Source organism: Myotis lucifugus, unplaced genomic scaffold (assembly GCF_000147115.1).
Source record: "Myotis lucifugus unplaced genomic scaffold, Myoluc2.0 scaffold_30, whole genome shotgun sequence".
In the NCBI taxonomy this organism is placed as follows: domain Eukaryota; kingdom Metazoa; phylum Chordata; class Mammalia; order Chiroptera; family Vespertilionidae; genus Myotis; species Myotis lucifugus.
In genome coordinates, this window is record NW_005871078.1 from 5,550,200 (window position 1) to 5,565,987 (window position 15,788).

At 35.8% G+C, this 15,788-nt stretch overlaps 1 protein-coding gene across 1 annotated transcript in view; it reads left to right on the forward strand.

Annotated features, from left to right (window-relative positions):
• The window catches only part of SYT10 (synaptotagmin 10), a 70,884-nt gene extending 58,611 nt beyond the window's left edge, over nucleotides 1–12,273 (forward strand). Inside the window, 5 exon segments of the mRNA XM_006086739.3 lie at nucleotides 2,744–2,864; nucleotides 6,021–6,131; nucleotides 6,134–6,191; nucleotides 8,644–8,773; nucleotides 12,202–12,273. Of these exon segments, the coding sequence (XP_006086801.1) occupies nucleotides 2,744–2,864; nucleotides 6,021–6,131; nucleotides 6,134–6,191; nucleotides 8,644–8,773; nucleotides 12,202–12,273 (492 nt within the window).
• Nucleotides 12,274–15,788: the final 3,515 nt, after the last annotated feature.

The window sequence follows — 15,788 nt, forward strand, 5'->3', positions numbered from 1 at the left end:
AAAAGAGATAGAAAGTGAAACAAGGAGAGAATCATCAGATAAAGATAGAATTCAGAATTATTTTATTTGCCCTTTGCAGACTACTCTTCCTTTTCAACTGAGATCTTCAAGGGCAGAATCCTGCCATGTCTATCTTGGTGTTTAGCACCTACCATGAGCCCAGGAAGTAATACTCAGTACTTGCTTGGTGGTGAAAAGAATGAATCCTTGGCAGGCCTCCCCTATTAGGTCTTGCTCACTACTTTGGGTCTGCAACAATCCAATAGCACAGAGGAGACCCAGTTGGATATAACTTTTTAATAAAATACTTACTTTTAATAATTTTCTTGAAAAATAATAATTGCTTCACTTTATTAATTTTTTTTATTTATCCAGTACTTATGTGTAAGGCACTGCTCCATGTGATAGCAATACAGCAACGAATGGCATCTTTTACCATATGCCAGATACTGTTAAATAACTTAGGGTTTGTTTAGAGCAGCGGTTCTCAACTGTGGGTCGCGACCCCTTTGGGGGTCGAATGACCCTTTCACAGGGGTCACCTAAGACCATCGGAAAACACATATATAATTACATATTGTTTTTCTGATTAATCACTATGCTTTAATTATGTTCAATTTGTAACAATGAAATTGGGGGTCACCACAACATGAGGAACTGTATTAAAGGGTCGCGGCATTAGGAAGGTTGAGAACCACTGGTTTAGAGCATGTTGATTAGAACCCCTGTGGCATGGGTATTTTCCTCAATTTAAAAATTAAGTTTCAAAGAGTCAAAGCCTAATTAACTTTTGTAGGATCTCACAGGTGAGGAGCAGAAAATGGGAGTCAAAACTAATTTTAACTGACTCAAAGTTTATTCTGTTAATTATTTGGCTTTACCACTTCTAGACCATGAATAAAGAAATGGGAATACCTAAATCAGAACCTGATCTGTAAGAATATGTCCAATAAATGATAATAGCTTCTCCTGAACAATTTTTGAGAGCCTACTTCTTTGACCTAAATGCATAGCAACCTATTTCCCCCCAAATTAAACCCACCACAAATTGTCTTAACTAGGAATGATTTGATTAAATCCTGTAAATGACTTTTTGAGAAGCATCCTAAATGTGCATTGTTCACACCCATTTTCATTTGTCCACAATCTATGTGCCAATGACAGCAAATATATCTATATCAGGGCACTGTGGACAGTTTATAAATGAAACAAAGTAGGTCATTTTTTATCCAGGTTACTTAATAAACTTTTCATTCCTTCAAAAAAATGCACTGAGAGCTGGCTATGCAGCAGCCACTTCAGTGGGATGCAAAAATAAGACAGACAAGAACCCTGCTCTTATATATGGGAACCAGGGAAACAAAAGTGAAACTCAAGGATAATTTCTGATGATGATAACTGCTATGGGAAAAAAATGTGAGGGATCTGTGAGTAGGGTGAGCTTAGGATAGGAAGGGGGAAGGCCTCACGGGAGAGATGCTATTTGAGCTGAGTCCTGCATGGTGAAAAAGAGTCAGCCATGTGAAGATTTATAAAATAGAAAATTCAAGACCAAAAGCAAGAACAAAATTCATCTGAACAACAGAAAAAAAGGCAAAAAGGGCTTTTGTATCCGCATCAGAGTGAGCTGAGGGGAGAGGCAAGAGATAGAGTTAGAGAGATAGACATGGTCCAAATCACACAGGGCCCTACATGTACAACCTTGTAATGCATTGTCCAAACAAAGACATATATAAGAATTAAAGAGGATGTTCTTAATAATTACACCAGACAATAGGTAGAAAGCCAGAATTTCCCAGGTACACCAGGATTTATAGTTATCCCACTTATATGCCAGGGTAAATAATTTTAATTTTATTACAGTATAGTCATGAGCCTTTAGATGGTATTAAGTAGGAAAGTGAAATAATTTGATTTGTATTTATAAATAACCTCATTGACCACTGTATGAAGGTTAACTCCTAAAATGGGAGATCAGTTTTAGAGACTAATGAAATAATCCTGGTAAGAGGTGATAATGGCTTGAATGGTAGTAATATAGTTGAAAAGAAACTCAGTAATTTGGGATACATTTTGTAGATAATGTAGATAAGACATCGGTTGGATGTAGGCATGAGGGGAAGATAAGAATAAAAGTGACTGCTAGGTTTTTGGCTCCAGCTTCTGGATGAATTATGCTACTAGTTGCTGATTATGGAAAGACTGGCAGAGGCATTGGTTTCAGAAGATGATAGGGAATGAGTGGAATCAACAGTCTGGGTTTAACTCTATTAAGTTTGAGATTCCTGTTAAAAATACAAGTGGAGCCTGGCTAGCATGCCTCAGTGGTTGAGCTTCAACCTATGAACCCGGAGTTCATAGTTCAATTCCTGGTGGGGGCACATTCCAGGTTGCAGGCTAGATCCCCAGTAGGGGGCATGTAGGAGCAGCCAATCAGTGATTCTCTCTCACCAGTGATGTTTCTATCTCTCCCTTCTCTTCCTCTCTGAAATCAATAAAAATATATTTTTTAAAAAAGAAATACAAGTAGAGATGTTAAGTAAGTATCTGAGATAGGATATATTCTCTTTTCTTCCTCCACATGGAACAGCTTTCTCACAATGTTATTTGTATCCTCAATAAAACAATTTAAACTGACATTCAAATATTTTATTAAAGCGATTTTTTACTTAACCCCTTCAGTTACATTTTGTATTCACTCTCTGGTGTTTGAAATTGCTAACATTACCAATTGCCTTTCTAGGAAAGCGTAGACCTGGGTGAAATCATGTTTTCCCTTTGTTATTTGCCAACTGCTGGACGTATGACATTGACAGTCATCAAGTGCAGAAATCTGAAGGCTATGGATATTACTGGCGCATCAGGTATGCACACAAGTAGTTAGTGAGCCAAGGATACATTCCCGAATAAAATAGTCCATGTACCTACCCAAAAGTATGTGTAGCGATGGAATTAATGAGTTCATTTGTCTGTATTGGAGTACTATAAAAGTGGAAAAAGAGATTACCAACTAAAGTGCTCCAAATCACCTCTTTTATTTGCATTATCATCACAAAATTTTTAAAAGGTATTACCAAATAGATTGACTTTGAACTTGGGTTTTTATTTTTATTTCTTCCTCTACTGATTAACTCTTTCTGAAAAGTATGTGATTTACCATCCACTTCCCTACTTTCAGCTAATCACTTGCTTATAAAAGAAGATTCTTGGACTTGAAGGCATGCACTTCGAACTTGCATTAGTCTATGACTGGGGGCCACTTGAAAACATATTTAGACTGAATTTATTTCCCTAACCTGATCTGCAGAGGAATAACCAGGTTTCAAGACCACCATTTGCATTTGCATTCTTACTACCTAACTAAAAATTTGCCAATAATTGGAAATATGTTCTAAGGGATGGAAAGACATAATAAAATAAATAAATGCTTCTTGAAGTTTCTTAAAAAACATTCTTTAAGGAAATTTTTGTGTGTGTGCTAACTTTGTTAGTGTTAAAGCCACATCGTTCTTTTATCCCTTCACTTATATCACTGCAGTTCTGGAGGATTATTTATAACTGAATATGTGACCTTTGGCATACTCTGGGAGAGGAAAAATGAGAGCAGAGTAGGGAGGTCAGTAACCATTTGTTGAAATGAACAGAAATAACAAGTAGTAATGGAGATACAGTAAAGGATGACACGGGGATGGGCAATTTATAATGTTGTGGTTCTGAAGAACAAAAATGCCCCCTAAATTTGCATTACAAAAAGCCTGAGGAAACTCTAAATTCTAGTGTGGAAAGAGGGACAGGATTTAGTATATAAATTAAAAGAATGAGATGCAAATGTAAGTATGGATATCATGCTCCCGTCTATGAAAGAATGGGAATTTTTAGGATATATGTTCATGTGGCTAATATTTGCATAAATAAATACTGGAGTGGGACGCAAAAAAATTGGGGTTGGAGTTGAGAGGTATGGAGACAGATGGGGAGACTTCTTATTGCACATCCTTTTCTAGCAACTTGACTTTTGAACTATGTCATGATTTACTATTTATTTATTTATTTATTTATTTATTGTATTTGTTGTCATTTTATTATTCATATTTATTTTATTTTTTCTAATCTTTATTGTTGAAAGTATTACATATGTCCCTTTTTTCCCCCATTGATCCCCCACAGCCCACTCCCGCTCCCCGCCCCAGGCCCTCACCAGCCCACTGTCTGAGTTCATGGGCCTATTCATTTTTTTAAAATTTGCAATACATAGTTGATATATAAATGTAGAAAGAAAGTAAGTAAATTCCACATTTATTTTTAATTAACCCAAGAAAAATTATTGGGTCAACAAATGTTGAAGAACTTCAGTTAAACAGTGTACTCACAAATTATTGTTTATTCTTTCTACCATGAATCAAAAGAGATCAAATTTTAAGACAAGCAAACAGCATCAAAGTTGTAATTAAGTACAAGATTACTTTTTATTTATATGAGGCTTTTTATGAGATGAGTGCGTGCTTTGAGAACACCACCTCATTAATTCTCACAAAAGGCTTGTGAATCAACTCAGGAGCCGGTAAATTATCCTTGTCATGAGTAGAGTAGAGAAATGTCATCAGAGACATGATGGGGGCATGGAAGGATAAATCAGGGCTTGTTCCCATTGTTAATGAAATGCACAGGCCTATGGGCTCATACACAAAAATAGATCACAAAAATGAGCTTCTTCCTTAGAACATATTTCCAGTTATTGAAAAATCTAAATATATACATATATATATTATTATTTTTTGCAAAATAAATAAATAAAAATAAATGGAAAACAGCCATTGAACATTGTCCTTTCACCTTGTTTTCTTCTCCATACCTCAATTCTAAACACAAAATATGTTTTTAACCCTTGGAGGATATGCTTATAAAATACATAGATACATTTTTCTAGAGCTCAAAAAACATTAATTTGCTCAACTAAATTAATATTGCCATCATTTTGGCCTATTCTAAGGAAATAAGATGTATTATTACATTGGTGGAAAGAGAAAAGGTGGTGGTGCTATAGTTGGAGGATGACCAGAAAATAAAAACATAAAGATAGAGCTTAGAAATGGATTATTTTAACCATCTACCATGCCAACACCCCTGCCCAACGCCATACCTCCTTTTTATAAAAAAGTAAAGGCTTTTAAAGAAACGTTTGTGTAATACTATATAACTTTCTATAGTACTGTAACAGTTGTTCTACATAAGGTGTCAGGAGTAAGACAGTAGAGTCAATCAGCTGGGCAGAACTTGTTAAGATCCCTTGGCCCATAAAAATATAACCCAACTAAATTTTTCTCTTTCCAGTTGGCATCATATAAACAATGTCATAACAGAAACTTTCCTTGTGGCCATCTTTAAAGCACATATTGCCCTCTTTTTGTATACTCTTGAACATCTAATAATTATGTGTAGTAATCATTTCTTCAATCTGAGCTCTTTATTAAGCACTAATGCTATGATTAAAATGAAACCTCTGATTGTAGTATCTTTTCCAGCGATTGAAGAAAATGCCAGCTATTGTAGTTGTTGCTTTCTAATTTCAACTTGTGATTATATATACTGGTCTAGATAGTGTTGCTCTTTCATACGTTTTAGTATTCTTATTATAAATTATTTTGAAAGAAATTAACTTTAATATAATTATCCTTACTTGTTAGGATTCCATTCCTTAGAAATCACTTCTAACAAGCTGTGTCCTCAAATAGCTGTGACATTATAGCTCTAGATTGGCTCTTGAGAAATGAGTGAGCTTTCTCTGTTATGGTACGAATAGTGAGATCAAGTTAATTATTTTTTAGTTCATTCAAGATAAATGCTTTTATTTAAAGTAAGAAGTCCTAGAGAGTCTACTGCCCCCAAGTAAATCATTTGAATTTAAAGCTGGTAATACTAAATAGCTTAAATGCCACTTTTCTTGGTAACAATTAACAGCAATTTTATTTCTACTTCGTACCATTACTTTTATTTTAACAAAATGACCTTCCCACTCCTAGATCCTTATGTCAAAGTGTCTCTGATGTGTGAGGGTCGAAGATTAAAAAAGAGGAAAACAACTACAAAGAAAAACACTCTAAACCCTGTGTACAATGAGGCCATTATTTTTGACATCCTCCGGAGAATGTGGAGCAGGTCAGCCTCTCCATCGCGGTCATGGATTATGACAGGTACGTGTATCTGTGTACTCACTGATGAACAGTCATGTTTAGTTATATGCAAACCATAGTTCACTATAGCGGTTTTAATGTCAATTGGAAGAGGAAAAAGTTATTCCTTCAAAACTCATTTATTCCATGTTATAATATTTCTTTTTTTTTTCTTCTCCAAAAGAAGTCACTGTTAAGTTGAAGAATGGGACACCTGGGGCTGGTGAAAGAATGGGTACAGACAGACGCAGTATGGAGCACATTATAGAAAGCACTGTGTGAAGCCTTTTGACAGTGACAACAGCAATTAAAATCAACGGAGTTTGTTTTCCCAACTGGGCTGGAATATGAATATTATGATTCTTATCAGAGCTCTATCATTAACTGGCTGTGTGAAGGGAAAGTTATGCAATCTCTTGGGGATTTGCTTTTCCCATTTGTAAAACATCAGCATAATATGGAACTGTGAACAGTGAGCATTAAGAAGAGAAGTTGAATAGTGGCCATAGGAATGCAGCCTTGATGCTCTGACATCTATCTTAAAACATTGCTTTGTGGACAGCTCTTCCAGCTCACACACACGGAGTCACTTGTCCTTTCATGAGAGAAATTGCAAACTCCCAGGTACAGCTCTGAAGGTTCCTCCTACTGCAGCCCTTACCTTTATCTTCCTACCCTTCCCGTGTCTGAGATAGTCTCACCTTGCTCTGTGTGTCTCATCCCACCCATGCCTTACAGCCCTGCTCAAGACACCACTTCTGTGTCTTTCTCCGCTAACCCACCTCCTCTTCCTCTGAACTCTTGTTCCACCTTAACCATTCATAACTCTTCTTTGGTCCTTGCTCTATACGTCTTTCTATTGTTTTGCTTTTCATATTTATAAGTTCTTTTTGGAAAGGACTATTGTATGTTTAACCTGCAAAATTATCAGCAATAGACAGTATCTTGTTAAATTTATTTTGTTCTAATAATAACACAAGTGGAACGGAACACACATATATAAATATTTTAAAAGAGTGTCATCTGTATAGGACCATGAAAATGGTAGTAACCAGGACCCTATAACCTTGAGAAATTAATATGCTATCTTCTGGCTCAGAGCTAACAAGATGAAGCAGTGAAAAATAAAATGACATGTATCATCTAATATTTGAAATTAAATTATATCACAGTTTACAAAGAAAGCTATCCTAAGAAAGAGAGCGCTATTGAGTCCGTTGAAATTTCAAAAGCTAACCATGTGCTGTTTTCATTGGGAGCCCTTGTCCTGCTTTACCAAGAACATGACTCCTATAGATTTCTCACCACAGTGATTGCAGGGAGATCCAGTTGAGATTTTGTCTTTCAGACAAGTTTAGGGAAATGGATCCTGACAATATACAAAACAGGAAGATGAAAAAAAACTTATTTTTAAAAGTATGTTTGTTTGGGAAACTTAATATTGAGGAAAATGATAGTAAACATAAAAATCAATATCAATGACAGGAAGAAAGTAATGAAATGTCCTTAAAAAGCATCTCAAAGTCTCCTTAGAGATGTCTGTCAAAATAACCTTTAGAAATGCCTTTAAATTATACTCCATTCTTGAGAAGCAACCTAACCACTTGAACACTTGTGTCCATTGTCTCAATTCAAATGCTGCCTCGACCTTTTACTAAGCGTGTAAAGGCAGGCAGGTCCCTGCACTTCTGGGTGTTTGTCTCTGTCTGCAAAATGAGATGATGGTGATGATATTCATTGTCTTGGTGGGAGGATTTAGTGAGGCAGTACCTTTAAATTATTTAAAACAGTGTCTGGCATATAATAAGCTCCCAAATTATTAACCGTCATTATTATTTTGATTTGTTGCTGTAAAAACAGGACATGGATGGAAAGTAGGAATGTTGTTCAGTATGCTCTGCTGCTATGCAATGATAAATCAAGTGCTGTGGTATTGAACATAGCCCTGCCCTGTTTAATTATAGTACAAGTATAACATTCACTGACATATCATGTAGAGTCAATTAAATATGGTCATTTATACCCAAAAAAAGTGGATATTGAGGTCTTGGTGAGAAATATGAGCATCATTACAAAACACTAAGCCTTGTGGAAGGAACAAGATTGTGATTCACATCACTTAATGTTAATTGGATTGCTTCCAAGAAAGAAACTCATCATATAGGTAAGGACCAGCTGGCATTCCTCATTCACATTACGTCTATCATTGTGCAACGTGCTCAAGTTACGGAGCACTAAAATGGTTTGTATGTGCACCCTTACAAATTCATTTTTGAATGCTGCTTCTGTTTAGTAACTTTTAGTTTGCTTAAGATTATTAAACTTGCCCTAAAGTAGTTTGATTTGCAAAATCATTTAGAACCTGCCACAAAAGCTAATGTTTTAATCATATGTTTAAAATTCTGCTAAGATGTGTGAAACTCCATGTATCTTTGAATATGGAAATGAAAATGTAACATTCTCTGAATTGCAGGGTCGGACACAATGAGGTCATAGGGGTGTGTAGAACAGGACTGGATGCTGAGGGCCTTGGGCGAGACCACTGGAATGAAATGCTGGCCTATCACCGAAAACCAATAACACATTGGCACCCCTTGCTGGAGGTGAGCGTGATTCCCTGACACCTACTCTCTATTTAAAATCTCTTTTGCTTAAATATGTTATCTCTAACCATTCTCTGATGTTTTATATATTCACCTATTTTTTAAAAAAAACACCACACAGATGTTGCTCTTGCTTTGCCCCAGAGATGCTGTCATCCAGTATTCAAAGTTCTGTGTGTCTTGTTGGATTCCCAAAAATCACTCAACTTTCTGGGTTTGAAATTCCTTTGGACAGTAAGCCCCTAAAAACTTCAAGTCTATTATTTTCTTTGCATAGCGGGAAAGCTTACATCAATGAATGGTAGGGCGTTCTAGTAAATTCATTCTTAACTGGAAAAGGAATGTCGGTGCTTTTCTTTTGTGAAAACTGCCACCTCACCTAAACTTCTCCAGAAACCCTAACTAGAGGTCCTGTCAATGAATACCACTCATCTATGTAAAAGGACAGGTATATCTACCCCAACTCTGGCCAGGAAGTAAAAGTGCTCACAGATTTTTTGAATATAGAGGCGTCAGCTTGCTTGAGACCAAAGCGTGCCTGTGCTGTGTGACTACATATTGGAGAAGCTTGGGGCGAGTTGCTTTAACCTAAGTTCTGCTATGACTCTGTAATAGTAGTAAACTGAGAGAGTAAAACTAAATAAAATGCTGAATGTTGAATTCTTAGCCCTGAGTGTGACGCAGTGCTAGCTTTGATTATAATAATAGGTTATTTAACCAGAATGGATATCGATACCGGCTTCTATCAGGATTTTTAGCTGTAAAGTTAATTGTCAGTCTACTGGAAACACTGAATTTTGCTAGATGAAAAGGCAATTGCCGGAGCCTCTGGGAGAGTCACAGAGTAAGTCATTTATATGGCCTAGTTAACTGAAAGGTGATGCATGTTGGCAAAAGGATTCGTGGCAGATGATGGAATTTATGCAATTCAATAAAAAGAACAGTTATGATAACCACATGGTAAGTAGATGATGTATTGCTGTCTCGCTGTGGTTACGATTCTGCTTCTTGTTCTGGCACTGCGTGCAGTGTAATTAACTATTAAATGTCAATGGGCTCTGGTTCTAATCTTAGCTTAGTCACAAAAATGTGACCTTGGCCATGTTACTCAGGACATGATAGAGAAAACTGGATGAATGTGGTGTGAATGCATGCCCAGACAACAGAGGTGAACTGCCATCATAGATATCTGCTTATATGTGTGTGTTTCACATGTTTACCTCACATCGTCATTTAAAAGTCAGACACTTACACAAATGCACATGTGCACAGCACTTTCCCCTAGAGTGGTTCATAAAGATAGACAATATATCCTCTAAATATTTCAGTGAGTCTTGAGAAGGTTGTATTTTATTTCAACAGTGTTTTTGTTTAAAGTATACTCGACTGCTTATTGTACATTTACGATCATTTTCCTGATTTTCATCTTTTTTATTTAAGGATTAAAAAGTGAATATTAATTTCTTTTCTTTTTAAAATATGTTTTTATTGATTTTTTTTAAAGAGAGCGAGATGAAGGGAAAGGGATAGAGAGATAAGAAGACTGATGAGAGGGAGAAACATCAATGGGCTGCCTCCTGCTCACCCTCCACTGGGGATCATGCACACAACCTGGGCATGTGACCCAAGCGGAAATCAAACCAGTGATCCCTGGTTCACACTGGCTGGGGGCAAAGTATATATTAATTTTAAGATTCTAGACATGGGAGTAAAATTTGCTGGGCAGAGAACCACACTGAAGGGGAGACGTGGATTTTAATCCTTGCTCCTCTGGCTGGATAATCCTGGGCAGACCACTCACTCTGCCTACAGTTGCATTTCTCCAGAGTTAATGAAAATGGAAATGCATGTCCCTCAGACTTCACAGGCACTATGTAGGGAGAAATGAGGTAACGTGAGCAAGAACTTTAATGAAAGGGCATATGTTGTGCAACCCAGGGCATATGATAAAGACATATGACTGTTTAATAAACAGTTATACATTTATCTGATGAAGGGGAGCTATGGACTAGGCATGTGCTTGTGTCAGTCATTGTAGGATATACAGGAAAAATAAGCTGCAATATGGATATCAGAAGATCCGAGATATTTTTCTAGCAGTGGAGTATCAGAAGACAAGTGGACTAAAATATGCAAATATACTTTCTCCAGCAAACAGCACCTTTTTTCCAACTCCTGTACCTACATTCAGTGGTCAAACAGAACATATGGACTAGAGACCCATGAACTGACTGGATTTTGCACTGTGGGAAAGTGATGCATGTGTAATTATGTGTTTTGTTGCCAGAGAAAATATTAAAATTAGAAGGGAACAATTCGAGAGCTGGGTAAGTTGGTGGGACAGAGACTAAAGCATCATTTAGAAAATCTGGTTACTTCTACTTAATCACGAATTTATTCTGTTGTAACTAAACTTTTAAAATACACATAATATTTGGGGACTGAGAGAAATTATTCTTCATCACTTGTGGCTCCCATTTGCCAAACTTAGTCCCTGTCATCTCATGAATTGCTCCTATAAAAGTCACTTCCTACTTTAGAGCCAGTGAAATGCAGTCTCTTGTGTCTAGAATCTCTTATTGCATTTACCTGGCAATTGCCCCCTCCCCATTACAGTAAACCAATAATTACTTTACAATAAGAACTAAGCACCTGTCATAGAACGTGAAAGGAATAGTTGTCCATGCCTGGCTGCTCTGCATACCATCTGTGTACCACACCCTGCCTACATCTCTATGAGATATTTGTGTCCTCTCATGTGCCCTGAGGAGGTGAGTGTGGAGGGCAGGGGGAGTTATGTATATTTTCTCTTCAGAGGCTTGCATATCATGAGTGAATATTCACTGTTAAAAGGTAGCAACAGCCCAGCCAGTGTGGCTCAATAGTTGAGTGTTGACCTATGAACCAGGAGGTCAAGGTTCAATTCCCAGTCAGGGCACGTGCCCAGGTTGCAGGCTTGATCTGCAGTAGGAGGAGTATAGGGGGCAGGTGATTGATGTTTCTACCTCTTTCTCTCATCATTAATGTTTTTCTCTCTCTCTCTCTCTCTTTCCCTCTCTCCCCCCTCCCTCCCTCTCCCTTTTTCCTTGAAATCAATAAAAATAATTTTTTTAAAAAACAAATAAAAGGTAGCAATAAACCCTAACCGGTTTGGCTCAGTGGATAGAGCGTCGGCCTGCGGACTGAAAGGTCCCAGGTTCGATTCCAGTCAAGGGCATGTACCTTGGTTGCGGGCACATCCCCAGTAGGGGGTGTGCAGGAGGCAGCTGATTGATGTTTCTCTCTCATCGATGTTTCTGACTCTCTGTCCCTCTCCCTTCCTCTCTGTAAAAAATCAATAAAATATATATTTTTTAAAAAGGTAGCAATAATTACCCACTTTATTATTTTTATACTAGGCCATACATTATGAAATTATTGTCTTTCAGTTACCTGGCCGGGCGAACAGTTTTGATAGTCAAGGATCCTGTTCATCTCCCAAACCACCTTCCACACCGTAATGCCTCCAAAATAAGATCATTGTCATGATGACCCAGGACATGTGCTCATCAGATCAGAAAAAAAGCAGAAGGTTTGATTTCCTCATTTAAAATATATCCTGGTGATAAACAAACTTGTGCAATTTTTCATTTACTTTTTTGTCTGTGTATTAACTTTGGACATCTTGATATATTTTACTTGAAAACGGATAGTCCTTACTTCCACGAGGCGTTTTATTCTTGTCACATGCTTATTAACACAGATTGTTTTATTAAGTTGTAATTCTTTGCATAAGCAAAGAAATACATTTTAAAAAAGAATCAATACTTATCTAAATTTTAATATAGTCTATGCTGCTATTATATAAAGTAGCAAGTCACATATGTATGGTTTGGATTTTATTAAGCTGTTCATTTCTCATTATGCACATATTTCTATATAAGCTTTAATGGAAATTTTGAACATAATTTGCACAGGATTAAATCCTTGTGCCATCAAATTAATGTTACTTTTCTGATAATCTTTCATTCTCAGTAAATTATTTTCTTGATGAGGTTTGGCTCTGCTAAACTCAGAACGCTGTCTCTCAAGCTTATCGTTTAAAACATACAGTTAAAGCTATAATTTAAAGAAACATTTTGAATATAAATGTAAAAAGTAATATTTAGTAGCTGGAAAGTGGAGGTTGAGCCACTTGGGCTACCATTTTATACCGTCTTAATGTTACATTAGTTCACACATCTGTTACACTGTTTAACTGATACTTTAAAATTCTAATAATCTTAATCTCAAATGTAGCACTAGTATTCCTAAATAAATAGAATTAGAATTCGTTCATTTTTTGTGTTCGTAAGGTTTTCAAGTACTGTGATGTATATTTTGTGACATGAAGCGTTCGTGTAGATCTTGTGTTTCTGACAGACCATACTAACAGACACCAAAGGTACAATAAATGTCTGTGCTCATTGTCATTTAGGTTGTACACAGTACTGGTGACTTTCAAACCCAATCAGAAGCTAATTGTTAAAATTGGGTATTTTCTTAAAGAAAAGGATGACCTATTTTTCAGCAAATTATAGAAATATACCATAAATAATACAATTTCAACATTTAATAAAAATAAATTCTGACGGCCCAGACCCACAGTCCTTTCATAAAAGGCATTTGCCTTAAATAAGGATCAAGGATCAGGCCACTAGCGGTAAAAACTATGCAAACGTTTTTACAAGACAGAACTTTCTTTTACATCATATCAACTTTCTATTGCCATACTTCACGGCCCTCTTGGAAGGTATCTATATTGAACAACCCAACCTTGCTTTTGAGATTTGTACTGTGGATAGTGCATATTTCAAGCTTATCCCAAGATAGGAGGTTAAAAGAATACAACAAAAAGGCAAGAAAATCTGTACTTAATATAGTAAAACACCTTCATCAAAATGAGAAATTTATATTAGGAATTATAAAATTTTTATCCCATATTTCTAAATATTAAAAAATAAGAAGTTTTAAAAGACTTGAAATTTTGTTTATTGGCATCTCTCAGCGTCACTGTTCATTAAGATGTAATTTACACTTTTAACATTATAAAGGCAAACACAATTTCCTAAAATTTTTCAAATGCTTGTTACCATCCTAATGAAAATGAGTATTTCTAGCTAAATTTTCTGATTGAATACTATAGAAGAACCTGTTTGAAAATACCTGGCTATCTTATCAAGCCTAAAAGAATCATTGCTGTAGACAAAATCACTGAATATGACACTCGCATTTTGGAATTCTTTATTTTACTGGGAAATAACAATTGTCATATGGGAAGACAAGTTATCCTCTTAGTAAAATGACATTTTTGGAGGCACTTGTTTTATTAGTAGATGTAGCTGCAGCTTACGATTAATTAGTAAATATATTTCCTAAGTGAGTGTAATAATTATTTTCATCTGCAAAGATATTTTCAGGACTGTATACTCATTCTTAAAGCTCATGCTTTTCTTTGCCCCATATGGAGAAAAAGCCAGTGCTTGTGATGACAAATAAAATGCCATCATCAAACAGGATTGTAGATTTCAATAAGTTTGAAAGATAAATTTTAAGAAATATTTCCCATGGATTAAAATAAACTCAGCATGCCGGAGGATTTGTTAATTCTGTGATGTAAGAGGATTTGTTAATCCTGTGAGAGGGATTAAGGAGAGAAAATTCACCACCAGTCGTCTTTCATGCACTACATGAGAGAGGTTTACACTCATATTGATAAAGCATAATCATTTAAAATGATAGTTCATATTATAAAATTGTAATCCCACCACTTTTCAATACAACACCTCCTCACTCTACACAGCCACACGTTCATACAACCAGAATGTATCCTCTTTCTACTTGTGATTGAAGGTGAAATGTGTTTAAAATAAGGTTTGATGTTACAGATTTCCTCCACTAGTTTGTGTGGGATACCACATTTTAATGATAACACTGACACATTATGAAGTTGCAGTTCAGGTATGTAATGAATACCTAATTTTCAGGGATTTATTCAGGGACTTGCCAAACTTAAGTCTAGGAAAAAGGAGCCAATGTTGATTCATTCGCATAACAACACCAATGATGTTCTTTTGGGGTCATTTATTTATTTATTTATTTTACCTGATTCACTAAGTGATCGGGAGAATGAGGAAATTGAATATGAAAAGAGCATTAGTGTTTGTGGAATATGTAATCTCACAGAATTCTCAACAATTGACTTTTTTTTTTTTTACACTGGCTCCTTAAAAATATTTTTCTTGACAATTTTAATTTTTTGGTCAGACCAGCTCTGTTTCTGGTACTTTATTTACATGCAAAACTCATGATATTCATACATTCACAGTTTAGTGAATATTTCACCCAGATTATTGCCAGGGAATAAGACACAGGAAGGCAGAGCCAAGCACCCACTTTCTTATGCTGTTTTGGGGAGTGAGTGCATGTTCTAGTTACTGCAGGGAGATCACACTGATCAATACTGACTCAGGTTTTAGATAAAAGCAAATATATTTGAACCTGTTTGGTTGTGATATTTAATTGACATTTTCACCTGTGTTTATTCTCCTGTGATGTTCATTATTTAAACATTTTGCAGACTCGGTAAAGAACTATCAATGTCTTAAGGCTTTCACTTAATGATTAACTGTTTCAAAAATGAAAAAGCCAAACTTCCGCTGTTTTATCAAATTTTACTATCCATAAAACAAATTGTAAGTTATTTCAGAATGAGTTATCCAAAGAGCCAAAGGACTATTACAAATAAAAAGATACAAAATCTTAACATTGAACACGTGGTAATTTCTTAAATTACTTCTTTAAAAAGAGTACTTGATATTATTATCTCAGAATGAATGTTTTCATAGACTGGAGTTCCATGTGAATTTTTTTTTTTGCTACCTTAGTTGTGACTATGATCAGGTAATTTAATAACCCAATAATTTTAAAAAGAAAACTAGAGTTGATAAGGATGTAACAAAGAGATTCTCTTAAATCTAAGTGAAAATGTGGAGAT